This window comes from Erpetoichthys calabaricus, chromosome 5, assembly GCF_900747795.2.
Source record: "Erpetoichthys calabaricus chromosome 5, fErpCal1.3, whole genome shotgun sequence".
Lineage (NCBI taxonomy): Eukaryota > Metazoa > Chordata > Cladistia > Polypteriformes > Polypteridae > Erpetoichthys > Erpetoichthys calabaricus.
In genome coordinates this window covers 127,311,788-127,326,938 of record NC_041398.2, presented here as the reverse complement: position 1 = coordinate 127,326,938, position 15,151 = coordinate 127,311,788, and the positions used below count along the sequence as shown (strand labels likewise).

The 15,151-nt window shown below is 36.8% G+C and overlaps 1 protein-coding gene across 3 annotated transcripts in view; it reads right to left on the bottom strand.

Annotated features, from left to right (window-relative positions):
• Positions 1-15,151, bottom strand: part of adad1 (adenosine deaminase domain containing 1 (testis-specific)) — a 151,886-nt gene that overhangs the window by 57,099 nt on the left and 79,636 nt on the right. For 2 of the 3 annotated variants that reach the window (XM_028802026.2, XM_028802028.2), the window contains exons 4-6: positions 4,381-4,548; positions 3,766-3,840; positions 2,353-2,478 (exon numbers count right to left, since the gene is read on the bottom strand). In XM_028802026.2, the coding sequence (XP_028657859.2) occupies positions 2,353-2,478; positions 3,766-3,840; positions 4,381-4,548 (369 nt within the window). The remainder of the gene's footprint in view (positions 1-2,352; positions 2,479-3,765; positions 3,841-4,380; positions 4,549-15,151) is intronic. The other variant, XM_028802027.2, reaches the window with a different exon arrangement.

The window sequence follows — 15,151 nt, the reverse complement described above, 5'->3', positions numbered from 1 at the left end:
TTGCACAAAATTTGAATAAATTAATATTAAATATCAAGAAGTGACTTGTATTTTCCTGATGATTTAACCCCAAGGATCTTTTACCACAATATTCATAGGTGAAGGGTCTTTTTCAAACAGGTTTAGAAGAACAATGTATTTAAATTCCCATTTAACATCAGTTATTTAAATTAAAAATATAAAGAGGCACATGTACTTATATTTCTAAATGATTGTTTTTTGCTAACAAGCACAATGGGTGCATAACTGAATGTAAAATGTGGTAGTCTAGTTTAGATAGATAGATAGATACTATGCTAGGTTATTCACAATATTCACAAAATTATTCACAACAATGGAAGAAAAAATAAATTTGCCATCTTCTGCAGTGAATGTAATAAAGTTTTAACCAAGTACTTCCCATTGTCTTCTATTCCAAGCTTACAAGAATTCCAAAAAATAAAAAGCCTGTGCATTTTCATTCCATATAAGCACAGCATTCCTATGAATCCTATAATAAAGTGTTGCTGACACTAATCTTTGTTGTTATAACAATTTGAATTTGCCCCAAAGTTTGATTTGCATATTCATATTAAAAATACATATGTAAATACGTTCAAATACAGGTTAAAAAATTCAGGGTGTCATGTGTTCATTTGCATTGCATGCATGTACTGTTTTTTATATTGTTATGTTTACTTTTTTCCTTGTTGTACCAGTGTAAATTTCTTATGAATTATGCAGTGTTCATTAAAAGATTCACGGTAAAACTGTAGCTTTTAAATTAACAATGTACAAACCAATGTAATCAAAAAGAAAGTTGACCCAAGCACACAGCCTTTTTCTACCTGTAATGCATATAGGAAATTTAGACAAATCACTTGTGATTAATCAAGCATTATGAATGAGGTTATTATTGTTTTTTTCTTCTCAGCTCTCATTCTTTTTGCTTTTACAGGTCAGAAGTTGCATTGTTGTCAACCCATTGCCAACAACTGCATTTTTCTTCTTCCTTTACAAATGAAAAAAACTGAATCTGCTAAATGTTACATTGTAAAATCTTTAAGTATTTTTCCTATATTATAAATATTCATTAATCACTGCTGAGGGAGGGAACAATTTTTCAAGGAATATCAAATGGTATTAAACTACACTGATAAATTTACTTTTTCTCCCTTAGAGTGATGCAATAGAAAAGATGTACTACAGGTGGCCACTATAATTTTTTGTTATGCCTGATTAGTTCTGGCATTGTGTTAAGTCAGTAGTCAACTAAGATTCTGACAAAGTAACTAAAATGAGAATGGTCTACCTTGAAAGGCTATATAAAAAGGAGATTTGTTATGACAAAAAAAGGAAAATAAAAAAAAAGGTAGTTATTTCCCATTATCTTTAATTAGAAAAGAATATTAGGTTTTGTTTGTAGTGATAGATGCTTAACTGTTCTAGCATGACACAGAAGTAAATCAGGATATAGAGTGTCTTTCTGGGCATCAAAACATTACTTAAAAATTTACTATTACTGCAACCACAGATCTGTAAAGGGCTGTGTTTCAGAAAAAGAAGATGATGATGATAAAAGTGCTTCAAGCTACATACCTTTTAAACTAGGGCACTGTGATATCATTTGTACCAGTATATTTAAATTAGGGATAGATCATATAACATTTTACATATTACATAATAAGTCTGATTTCTATGAACCAAATAGTTAACCAATACTTTAAATGATGAACTATTTTGGGAACTCTGGATGTTACTTAATAACAGAGGGGTGTTACTAGAATATACTATTTATATGTGTGCTGATTGGTGTAAACTGATAAAGGAAACTATTCAGTTGGATTTATTTCTTCAATCTATCATGTTGCACTGAGCAAGGGAACACTGGCGGCTCCATTTTAGCGGCTCCATAATTAAAGGATGTCCATTCTGAATTTCATTTGTAACTCCACATAGGTGGTCTGATTTTCCTTGCACACTCTAAAGACTTGCAATATCAGGTTAATTGTTGATTCTCTGTCAGCTTTTTAAGAGTGTATGCGTGTGTGTGTGCATGCGTACATGCCATGTAATGGCCCCTTTTCCAGGACTGGGTTTTACATTGAATCTGTTACTACTTTTTAAGCTCCTTGTGACCCAAGGTTAGATTAGGCAATTTCACATTTTTATGTATGGATGACTTCATCTATATTCTGTGCTAAAGTGCCCATATGACATATGAAGTTTCACAAGACATGGCATAACAGGCAAGTTTAAATGGCACACTTTGGTGAATTTAAAAGCAACAAGACAAATGCAAGTAGATGAAGGAATGAAAAATAAAGGTAGCATTTAGAGTAACTTGGTTTAGCTTACAATTACTTTACTTACGTGACTCAATAATAAATGCTGCCACTGTGCTTCCACAACTATAGAACTCAGGGTACTTATCAAGAAGACTGTTAAACAAACGTTGAACACATTCTGTGATCCTTGAAAATGGAGATGTATTTATGCCTAAAACAAAAATAATATTATCTCCAGAATAGATCTAAGATGAAATATTTCTTTTTGTGCTTAATGACACATTGCATGCAACAAACAAGAAGTCAATCAATACTGTTAAACATTTGCTTATGTTCAATATTATATCATTATCAATACAGTATCAGAATCTGAGGTAATGTGAACTACTTAATCATCACTTGAATCACATGATTAATAAATTGTAACAAATATTCAAAGATACATTTTTCAAACATGGGGAGAAAAAAAAACAAACCCTTTTGAGTATGCATTCTCAGGACATGTAAAACACAATATTGCATATATCAATAAGGTCTTTTTTACATGTTGCAATGGATGGCACACATGAATCTGGCATCCTGGTCAGGTTGCAGCATCCATGGGCTTGAGTGCCCATTCAGATACTCACAGGGCATGCTGGGAACTGGATTTCCAGATTACAGCCCTGTTGGGTTCTGTGGGTGCCACCAGGGTTGCTACAGGGGTTTACAATCCTGGCTTCATGGGACTCCTACCTGATCCAGAAGTGAAGTGCTTCCAACAATCCTTGTCCCAGCACCAGAAGTACACCTGGGTCTGAGATAAAAGGAGCTGCTCCACTTCAGCTCAATAAATCAGAGTCGGGAGGCAGCAGGAAACACTCATCAGGAGGATGGAATGAGCAAGAGAATCTCATGGTTACACATGTCTGTTTTGTCTGGTGCTTATTTAGGAAGTGCTTGTTACAGATCGCATCCCTTTATTTGAATATGGAATTGTGTTAGGTGGCACTGTGTTTGTGGTTTGGGGCTCAGTGGTGCCTCCTTGTGGTTATAATGTTCGTTTGCAATATGATTATACAATCCAGATCCAGATATAGGAAAACTTGACATTTTAAATGTTTCATGAGGATACAAACAATTTGTTTAAATATTGTAAAAGTGATAATAATATATAATATTATTAAGGGACTCGGCTGTTCAGCCTGAAGTAGTGGTAATAATAATAAAACATTTTATTTATTTGTAGGTGCCTTTCTAAACACTCAAGGACACCGAACAATAGATAAAACACACATTATAAACAAAACTAAAATACAAAAATTAAAATCAGACAGAGTATGAATAAGTAAGTATGAATGGTAAGTATGAATGGATAGTTTAAAAGGTTTGGAAGTTATGACAGATAATGTACACTGTGAGAGAGAGAGAGAGAGAGAGAGAGAGACAGAGGGAAAAAAAACCCAACATGAACAGAACAACACTTTATGTGAATGCCTTCTAATAAGAAATTGCTTACCATGACCAAATTTGCCAGATATGGACTTAGGGCAAGATACATCATTTGAATTTATTGGCAATAGAGGTGATCCTTCTGAAATAAAAAAAAAACGCTTCATATTATAAATGCAATCCTTTACAGTTTTAGGTAACGTTGTGCTAATGACACAGATGAAGAGACACAACGATGAAAGGAAGCAAACACCATGACTCAACAACATGCAACTGAAACACAGCAACAAAAGGAAAGGCTTGAATTTTTCACTTAAAACACTGTCTATCTGGAGGTATTTTCTAGTACTAATATATCAGCGATATGGCTGCGATATGGTATTTCCAGTGACATCTTACAAAAGCCAGTGTTAATAATCCTGTGGTATAATGCAGTAATATTTATATGTAGTGTAAAATAAGATGTTGTTCCGATACTTAAAACACCACATTTTTGAGTTTCCATCTTGAAATCAATCCTCCCAGGTTGAATGATTACTCTGAAACAGAATCCTTTCATAGAGACTAGTATTTAAAAGTACACTTCATGGTATACATCCAGATAACTAGATACAAGCGATTTGCACCTACTTTATAAAATCTCATCTACAATCTTCTTATTAACCTTTTCTCATTATGTTACCTGTTGTTTCCTTAATTACTGACTTAGGGACAAGGGTCTGAAGCAGCTCATCAAGTGCTAGCTTTGCAGCTGAGGCTTTGGCATCTTTCTTCTTCTTTCCCAGTCCTGTTTTATACTTAATTCCATTGATCACAGCACAGAAGGCAAACAATAATCCTGGATTGCTATCTGTTAAAAATGTTAAAACATACTTATTAAAAGATAGCCATTGGGAAAATAAAAACATTAAACTCTTACACCGCATTTATTCCACAAGTTTCTTAATGAAGTAGTGGTGTCAGTAGTATTAACTGTAAATCTAGGGAACCCTATGAAATATGCTTATGTTTCTTTTGGTAAATTAAGTATATTAAGTAGCAAAATACCCAGAACTACAGCAAATATTTGGCAATTCATCAACATTTTTGCCCATATCACATACACAGGCAGAACTGTAATGGCTAACAGAGGAGAATGAATGCGACTGTAAAGGCAATACTGCAAACAGAAAAATGCACGAGGCACTAACTTTTCCAGTTCTTATGCATACAGGATCACAAGAACTATGCATTTATTAGACATCTAATAAATTCCATGAAACGGTGCTTGAGGAAAATGGCAATTACCAGCTTTTGTTACTGCATTTATTACATAAAAAACAATTAACCAGCATTTCTAATTACGGATCTATAAAAAACTGATATAAAAGCATAGTTGTATTTCTGCATATTAAAAGAGCTGTGTCAGAAGCAATTAACTAGAAAAAGAGAAAAAAATCGGACATTGTTCAACAGAACACTATACCTGCTAAACTAAAATAATAGCTGGAGCAGTTCATCTTTGTTAAGAGTGATTTAGAGGCTTCTTTTCTCAAACACACAAAAAGCCAGTCAGGAGAATAATATTCTTTTTTCTCAGTGATGCAAAGGATATAGATATACAGTATGTCAAACAATCTAAGCTCAAGTAAGTTTTCTGTTATTGGTTGAAAGGAAGGAGAATGCATCTATAATGAGAAGCAAAGGTCTAATTTTTGCTGTTTACAGGGAGTAGAATAATTCCTTTTCAAAAAAAAAAACAAAACAAAAAAAAAAAAGGCAAGAATGATTTTTCTGGATCATAGTTGACCAATACCAATAACCACAGGTTAATGCGGGGCACAACAAGCTTTACAAGCGTCAATATACTACAATGTGTGAACAGGATTGTAACGTAGAAGATTACTGATGTAGCCAGATGCATGGTCATTTATATGCAATAGAATAGCATTTTATTTTTAGGTCTATAACACAGAGGCCAGTTAAGGCAGAACAGTGAATGAGGACTCTTGCAGTAGTGTTTAATACCAGATGCATGTGAGAAAACAAAATTTGCTGAACGATTATGTTTGTGATATATGCATATTCATTCATATTGTGCCAATTTTGAGTTGGCAGTTAATATGCTCGATTTTTGTGAGAAATAGCATTATTAATTATTAATATGTAGCCTAATTCAGCAAACAACAGTTACTGGCAATGCACTTTACTTTACAGATACGTTCTATAAATATCCACAAAACCAAGAATGCTCTAAATTTTATGGGGGGGGGGGGGGATGGGTTCAATTACACCCATGACCCACGGTCACTATACTGTTGTTCTCGGTTTCCAGACAATCCTATACTGGTTAAAACTGGTTCAGAAAACAGAATGATAAAAATTCTGTATGCATTCATTGTATGTAATAATAGTTATAATATTTATTAAAACATTACAGATTTACAACAGATTGGTAAAGTGTAAGGCACTTGGTAGTGCAGTTTTTTTTTAAAATGGAAAAAAAAAGTTTCAAATGTAAATTTAATTTTTAAATGTAAATTTCAAATGTAAAATGAAAAAATAAATTATTCTATATCAGGATATCTGAATGCACTATACAAAGAGAACTGCTGTGTGAACAAAAATATCCCAAATGCAAGATTCTGTAATTCTTTCTAGTTATAAACTCAATGTTAAAAACTTATACCAAAATTAGTTAATGAATATTTGAATTAACCGTGTGCTTGCACAAAGTAAACATTTACTGTACTCGTATGATGCTTGAGTGCTAATATAAGAAAGACTAGATACTACTTAAAAACATTTTTATTACAGATATCTCAGGCATCACTTTTGTCAACTAAGGTAATGCTTATTTGCTAATTTTAGAGAAACAAGTTATATATTTTGATGGAAAGAAAGACTACCCATCCAGGCCAAGATTTTAATCAAGTGGATTTAAAAGGGAATGGATTTATGTATAGATTATTGCATAAAGCACATATAAATATACAACATGATTTTTTCATGTAATTACTTAATTTGCTTTTCCATATAAAATGGAGTTCTAGAAAGTTACACTTCAAAAACATCTGCTAACAAACAAGATGTATAGAAAAACTCCTATTATGACTACATTAATGTTGCAAGTAACATCTTAGGATAAACTCTTCTGGGAAAAAGTAGATACAGACTGGTGTACTGAAGACATATTCAGTGCGCATTTATTAGGGATGCTCCAATCAGATTTTGTAGGGCCACTAAATATATGTTTATAGACCGATTCAGATTTTTTTCTTTATATCTTTAAAAAACCTTTTACACTAAGCTCCTGCATAACGAGACATAGAGAGACGCCTTATGTTCTATATTCAAGTGTTAACTTTGGTATCTTTACAATTAAACTATAGACAACAGGTGTTACCTGGTCATTTTTACCAGTAAAATTAAATTCTGTGGGATTATTGTTCATGGACCATAAATATACTAAAATTCCATTAAAATACATACTTTAAATAATAAAATGTAGAAAAATATTTATACATAATATGTATAAAATGCCTCTCTTAATTACAAGCTGTCATATTGTTGAATTTCCTCTGTAATGTAGTTCTGTGAAACGTCTATTTTAAAAAAGTGGTTTTCACCATTTATCTGACAAAAATATATATTCCCACACATTAACTCAATTGATATTGGCAGTTAAACAGTTTTCATACTATTAAAATATACATGTACTCATTACAGGTACCCAAACTCCAAACCCCTATACTACCTAGACACGCCTAATTCTTGGGATGTAATTATAAATATTGATTACCATATTAATTAAGCATTGCTTGATTCTTACCAAAACTTAATACTCGGTGACACACAAACCTATGGAAAAACAGGAAACCTATTAAACCTTAATAAGATGTTTATCAAAAAATTACAAGGATAACACTCCTAAAATGTTTACAAGTGGACAAATTTTACTGTTAAGGCAACAAGCCTATATTGTTTACTAAGCAGCAATATCAAATTCTTCATTTCTTCTTGTTCTAATTGAAATTATAAGCTGCTGTACTTAACACAATCTGATTCCCCATCCAAACTCAGGCAAGCAGTGTTTATTTTAATGAATTCTTTGAGGGCTGAATATTTTTTCCAAAAAAACACAGCACCCAAAGCAAGGGTCTCCCACATAAATCAACCTAAAATATCAGTTGTTGGGTGCTGCGGCCACCAGTTCACAGTCTCTTGTGGCTCGAGATGCTCACGGGCAGCATGACGGCTGGCAGGAATGCATGGCAGGCTGGCTGCCAGGCTGTCTTCGCATGACAAGGCCACGCTAGTGTTTAGATCTGGACGGTGCATGTGCCAAAAACATTAACATTTATATGTTGCTTACATAAAAGCCAGATCGAATGTTATTTACCTTGATTTATTTACTTACTTCCTAAAGCGTAAAGTCACAAGTAAGACTGCAGAGCTTCCTCTGTTTGATCGACATGGGCATGCCCAAAAAATACATGTTTAATGCCACGAAAAGTACACACTGACACTTCAGTTCGTAAGAAATGGTATGAGAATGCAGTCAGATGTATTTTTTGGGCACATACACCATCCAGATCTAAACACTAGCGTGGAGAGTCACTCACGTACTGAAGAGTTGATAGCTGCTGGTGGAAGCCGTCGTCGCTGTACTTTGTATAGAAGAGCCAAATCGAATGTTATTTACCTTGATTTATTTACTTATCTTCCTACAGCGTAAAGTCCAAAAGTAGACTGCAGAGCTTCCTATATACATTATGATGGATGGCCAGCGTTTCAGTCTGGCCGGGACGTCCCTCAACAGAGGAAAGGAGGAAAAGTAGCCTTTTCAGGGCACTGCATCCCCCAGGATGCTAGATGACAGCTTCCCTGGATGGAAATGGTTCCCCGGATTCCCTCAGGGCATCATGGGACATGGAGTCCATTTCATCAGCCCTGTTGGATGCTGTGGGACAAGCCAGGGGGAGCTCACCAAGACCTGGGGACTATTATTGGTACAACAACCCGGAAGTCCTTCGGAGTCACGAGGACGGAAGCCGGAGTACTTCCGGGATACTTGAAATATGATGTGGTGTTTGACCCGGAGAAGGAACACTTCCGGGTCATGGACTATTTAAAGGACTCTGGGAATACCAGCAGGAGAGCTGGAGTTGGGTGGTAGAGGAACGGAGCTGTTGGGAGTGGAGGATTGTGATTATTGATTATTGTTTATTATTATTATTATTATTAGAGAATTGTGGAGTGTGTGGTGCTTTGTGCACTTATTGAAGAAAAATTATTAAAGATTCCTCTTGGTGCTTTTAACGTGTGTCCTGGAAGTCTGTCTGGTGGGTTTAAAGGGGCAACAGTGCTTCTAGCGTCCACAACATATACAAAGTACAGCAATGGCAAAAGTGTGACGTGCATTTTTTTCTCCGATGTAGAACCCTCGTCATCATCTGAGTTCACCTCTGTTATAGGACGTCTTTATGTGAAAACAGCAGTGTCAGATCGGAGTAAGCGTGAATGCGGACTGAGAGAATAAAACTGAATTAAAAAAAAAACTAACCTTTACAAGTACCATAAATTTACACTGGCTGTTACAGACTCAAATCAAATGCATGTTTTTATTTTACAATAGTAAGAATAAGAACAGCTCACTTCTCAAAACGGAGTCGTCTGGGGTCAAACCCGTGAAGTTTTGATTACCAGTCAACAGTTGTTACCGTTGCGCCACCAAAGCGGTCGTATCCAAAGAGTGTCAATGTTGCACCCTAACATGGGTTCTTTTTCTGCAGTTATATTCTTGAATAGAAGTGCACTTGTTCTGTTATATTTGTACCTTTTGTGAAAGTGTTTATTTGATATTTGTACTTCAGTCTTCACACATCATATACTTCATGTCTACATTTTGTCAATTATTACTAAAACATGAAAACGTTTCTGTTTTAACGATGTGTTTACATAGCTTGTTGTAGACACGGAACACACATGAAATGCATGCGTTCCAAGTAACAATATAGTATTTATAAAAGGTATAATTTTGCTTGACTTCTCACTCTATACAACTCTAAGCAACTGACACGCAGGTAAACAGCCTTGAGCTGAAAAAACTGTGCGGTGGTGGGGGGATGTGATAGCAGGCTGCTTGCTGTTTTTTGACACATTTACAAGACAAAAGACACTGACGGAGAGGCGTGAAGGAATTTAAGGTGGAAAGGATTTACGAGTTTTTTCTTAGGCTTTGGTAATTCTAGTGTTAAGTGTAAACAACTGCATTTTAAACAAGCACGCTGTCCAAACTCATACAGTGTCTGTTATAATTTAAAGGACAAAATAAATGTCTGAATTCCATAAGTAGCTTTCCCTTGCCGTTTGTCTAGTTGCACAGGATTTCTTCTCTGCTTACTTTTTTTTTTCATTTTATTACTCCACTTTTCTTTCTTTAACGTAAATGCTAATAATATACCAATCGCCTTTTGTTCACTCACAAAACAAGCTTCCACTTGCTGCACTTTGTTTACACTGAAGGAAGTCTGCTGCAAAAGAAATTAAAAAAAAAAAAAAAAAAGTACTGTAATACTTTGCATACAGGAGCACTAAGGAGGCCTTTTTACCTATCACCAATCAAGTCTTTTTTAGTGAAAATCAGTCAATCTCGATCAGTGGCCGACCTACAGTATATGAGCATCCCTGGTGAATATACAAAATTTGGCAGACAGGAAGATAGTACACAAATAACACAGTCCATCCAAAGAAAGGATTCGCAAAAACATTTACAAAAAGAAAAATCAGTGTATATACAAAAATACAAAAACTGCACAACAAACCCAATTCATATAAATAACTCGACCAAAACTTTACTATTACTGGGAGATATTTATATATGTACAAAAAGAAAATATATGCAAAATAAAGCACAAGCTGCTATGCTTGATGCACTTTTTAAATAGAGGAACACCAAACAATCACTCACCAACTCAATTCAGTGAAATGATGACGCTTGCAGGCAGGAAGTGCATTTTATACTTGGCACTGTTTTGCCAACCAATCATTAAGCATTGCGTCACCCTCTAACCAATCACAGGTGACCCATGCACCTTCTTACGTCACATCGCATCCGCATCTGCAAAGCATCTATTAAAATACTAGAAGCCTTGTGGGTGCATGCATACGCACTCATACATGGAAATTAAGCTATGGTAAGTTAATACCTCTCCTTCTAATATTACTATTAGAATTAACCTCCAGCATCCCTTTTACTTTGCACCTCTTATTTTACTTCAGTGGCAGGTGGCGAACAGCCACTGGCATGGAACTGGGCTGCACATGGAGCTACGTAGCCCTCCGCAGGACCATGCAGCCACGACTGCCAGCAATGTGTAACATTGAACTGCTGAAGCAGCGCTGTGACACTAGCAAAAGCATCATCTTGTCCGACGATTGCACATGAAGACATTAATATGGGATATAGTGGGTTGCGACACCAAAATGTTTGAGAAGCACTGGTCTAAAGTCTCCTCAACATCATATTTGGATAGCTCATCATTGATCATATTAGATAAATCTTATGGAAGATGGTAACAAGAACGGCATTGTCCCATTCTGCTTCTGAAGTGAATATTTTAAAAGATATAATAAGTTCTCCTATAGGTTTATTTCCTTGACATAACTTTAATACTAGAATTACCGAAGCCTACGAAAAAACTTGTAATCCCGGCCCACCTTAAATCCCTTCACACCTCTACATCTGCGTCTTTTGTTTTGTAAATGTGTCGATCAGTGCAAGCAACCTGCTGTCCCATCCCCTGCCTTGACGGAGCTCAACTCTTCCAGCTCAAGCCAAGGCTCCTTATCTGTGTATGAGGTTCCTGGAGTTGTATACGGTAAACAATTCAGTATATTGTTATTTTGAATACATGCATTTCATGTGTGTTCTGTGTGTACAAAGATCTGGGTACGTGTAGGATGAAAGTAAATGTGAGGCAAGAAATGCTGAACACATATCTAAAACAGAAACTTTTTCAATGTTATACTAGTAACGATGTGAAGTGTATAATACATGAAAGACTTTAGTCCAAATATCAAATAAATACATGCGGTTTTATTCAAGAATACAACCAAAAAAAATAAAATCATTCAATTTACATGTTGCGGTCAATGAGTTAAAAACGCAAGCTCAAATGTTATTTGACTGGAAGTTGATATGTATTCTTGAATGGCGCTGAGGTAAGAACTACTGCCTTATAACCCAAAGGTATCGGGTTTGAGTCACTGCGCTCCGAGTATTGAGCTGCTGCTACTGTTATTAATATAATAAAAACATTTGATTTGAGTCTGTAACACCTGGTGTAAATTTTGGCTACTTGTAAATTTAGCGCTTGTTTTTTTTTTTTTATTATTCAGTTTTATTCTGTCATTGATGTTCATGTGGTACAACAAACTTGAATCTCCCTCTCTGAGTTGATGGCATTTATCCCCATTCTTTTCACAAGAGCAATGATGACCACAGTTGGTACTGTGGCTAATGCCTGCTCAGAACTATCTGTTGTACCGACAATCAAAAATATGATGTCCCGTGACCGCTATCAGACTAACACACGGTATTTGCACTTTGACAACAAAGACACCCTTGCAGAACATGTGAAAAAGGACAGATATGCTGTTGTTTTGTTGATACACCCCTGAATGCTGGGGTCTTCAACCAGGCAACTTTGGATGAAACAGACTTTTAAATGGCATGTTTCTTTTGTGAAAGCTGCACCTGCAGTATTCAAATATCAAGGTCTTTAAATTAAAACCTGAGGCATCATCTGGACAGTTTTTATTATCTTACTGCTACATATATATAGCACACACACTGTAAGGTTTCTAAACTCTTTTGGGACTCCCTCCAACTGGATGGCATGGCGAACAGTGTCCTGAAGTGTGATTGCCGCCAGTGCTGTAGCGGCTCGCAGCAAAAGCAAATCCGAGCTGATTGTGTTTGCGCTATAAGTGCTTGTCGTCAATGGGTGAATGCAGGGAACAGTATTACTTAGGCACGACCCTGCCTGATTGCTGTGTCTGTGTATAGGAGAGTGGTAGTTCCTGCTACAATACAGTGCATCCGGAAAGTATTCACAGCGCATCACTTTTTCCAGATTTTGTTATGTTACAACCTTATTCCAAAATGGATTAAATTCATTTTTTTACTCATAATTCTACACACAACACCCCATAACGACAATGTGAAAAAAGTTTACTTGAGGTTTTTGCAAATTTATTGAAAATAAAAAAACTGAGAAATTCCATGTACATAAGTATTCACAGCCTTTGCTCAATACTTGGTCGGTGCACCTTTGGCAGCAATTACAGCCTCAAGTCTTTTTGAATATGATACCACAAGCTTGGCACACCTATCCTTGGCCAGTTTCACCCATTCCTCTTTGCAGCACATCTCAAGCTCCATCAGGTTGGATGGGAAGCATCGGTGCACAGCCATTTTAAGATCTCTCCAGAGATGTTCAATCGGATTCAAGTCTGGGCTCTGGCTGGGCCACTCAAGGACATTCACAGAGTTGTCCTGAAGCCACTCCTTTGATATCTTGGCTGTGTGCTTAGGGTCGTTGTCCTGCTGAAAGATGAACCGTCACCCCAGTCTGAGGTCAAGAGCGCTCTGGAGAAGGTTTTCATCCAGGATGTGTCTGTACATTGTTTCAGTCATCTTTCCCTTTACCCTGACTAGTCTCCCAGTCCCTGCCGCTGAAAAACATCCCCACAGCATGATGCTGCCACCACCATGCTTCACTGTAGTGATGGTATTGGCCTGGTGATGAGCGGTGCCTGGCATGTGACGCCTGGCATTCACACCAAAGAGTTCTATCTTTGTCTCATCAGACCAGAGAATTTTCTTTCTCATGGTCTGAGAGTCCTTCAGGTGCCTTTTGGCAAACACCAGGCAGGCTGCCATGTGCATTTTACTAAGGAGTGGCTTCCTGATTGGGGATTGCTGCAGAGATGGTTATCATTCTGGGAGGTTCTCCTCTCTCCACAGAGGACCTCTGGAGCTATGACAGAGTGACCATCGGGTTCTTGGTCACCTCCCTGACTAAGGCCTTTCTCCCCTGATCGCTCAGTTTAGATGGCCGGCCAGCTCTAGGAAGAGTCCTGGTGGTTTCGAACCTCTTCCACTTACGAATGATGGAGGCCACTGTGCTCATTGGGACCTTCAGAGCAGCAGAAATTTTTCTGTAACCTTCCCCAGATTTGTGCCTCGAGACAATCCTGTCTCGGAGGTCTACAGACAATTCCTTTGACTTCATGTTTGGTTTGTGCTCTAACATGAACTGTCAACTGTGGGACCTTATATAGACAGGTGTGTGCCTTTCCAAATCATGTCCAATCAACTGAATTTACCACAGGTGGACTCCAGTTAAGCTACAGAAACATCTCAAGGATGATCAGGGGAAACAGGATGCACCTGAGCTCAATTTTGAGCTTCATGGCAAAGGCTGTGAATACTTATGTACATGTGCTTTCTCAATTTTTTTATTTTTAATAAATTTGCAAAAACCTCAAGTAAACTTTTTTCACGTTGTCATTATGGGGTGTTGTGTGTAGAATTCTGAGGAAAAAAATGAATTTAATCCATTTTGGAATAATAAATAATAAAATGTGGAAAAAGTGATGCGCTGTGAATACTTTCTGGATGCACTGTAGATAACAGTGCTGTTCCTGTTTTCAAGCTGAATAAAGTTGGTTTTGCTAAAGTACTGAGCCTCAGCCTCATGTTTTGGGGTGCAAGACAGGGACTCACAGTCACAATACATATATACGTTAATGCATTCTAACTTTAATGCTGTTAAGAAAAAAAATGAGTGCTGTTAACACAGGTTCTTTTTGATCCTACGAAATTCTGTAGGAGGACGAAGGTCTTCGCAACATAATTTGGATCGTGTCCAATGACCTAACTTATGAATTACCCTCAAGAGCCACAGTCGTAACTAGGATAAATGAGCTGTATGAATCAGAGAAGGCAAAACTAGCTAAGGAGTTGGAGTTCATGGAGACGGTCGCCCTTACTGGTGACTACTGGACACCACTTGGAAAGAGAATGTCAGAGCAAGAGAGAGAGAGAAAAGCAAACAAATCAAAAATCAATACATGCTGTTTGATCTTTTAAGTATGCGAAGCACCATGCAGGAAGCAAAGCAGCCACATGTAAGCCCAGCAAGGAAGAGAGTAATGTGAAGGTAATCTTTCAGCGTTTTTTGAGGAGCGTCCGTATTCTTTAGGGGTGCGAACAGCCCCCGTGCTCACAATATATTATTTATTATTATATTATTTTATTTAATACGTTATATGCGCTCTGGTTGGGTAGCTTCTCAGCCATCTGCCAATAGCGTCCCTTGTATGAAATCAACTGGGCAAACCAACTGAGGAAGCATGTACCAGAAATTAAAAGACCCAATGTCCGCAGAAATCCGCGAACCAGC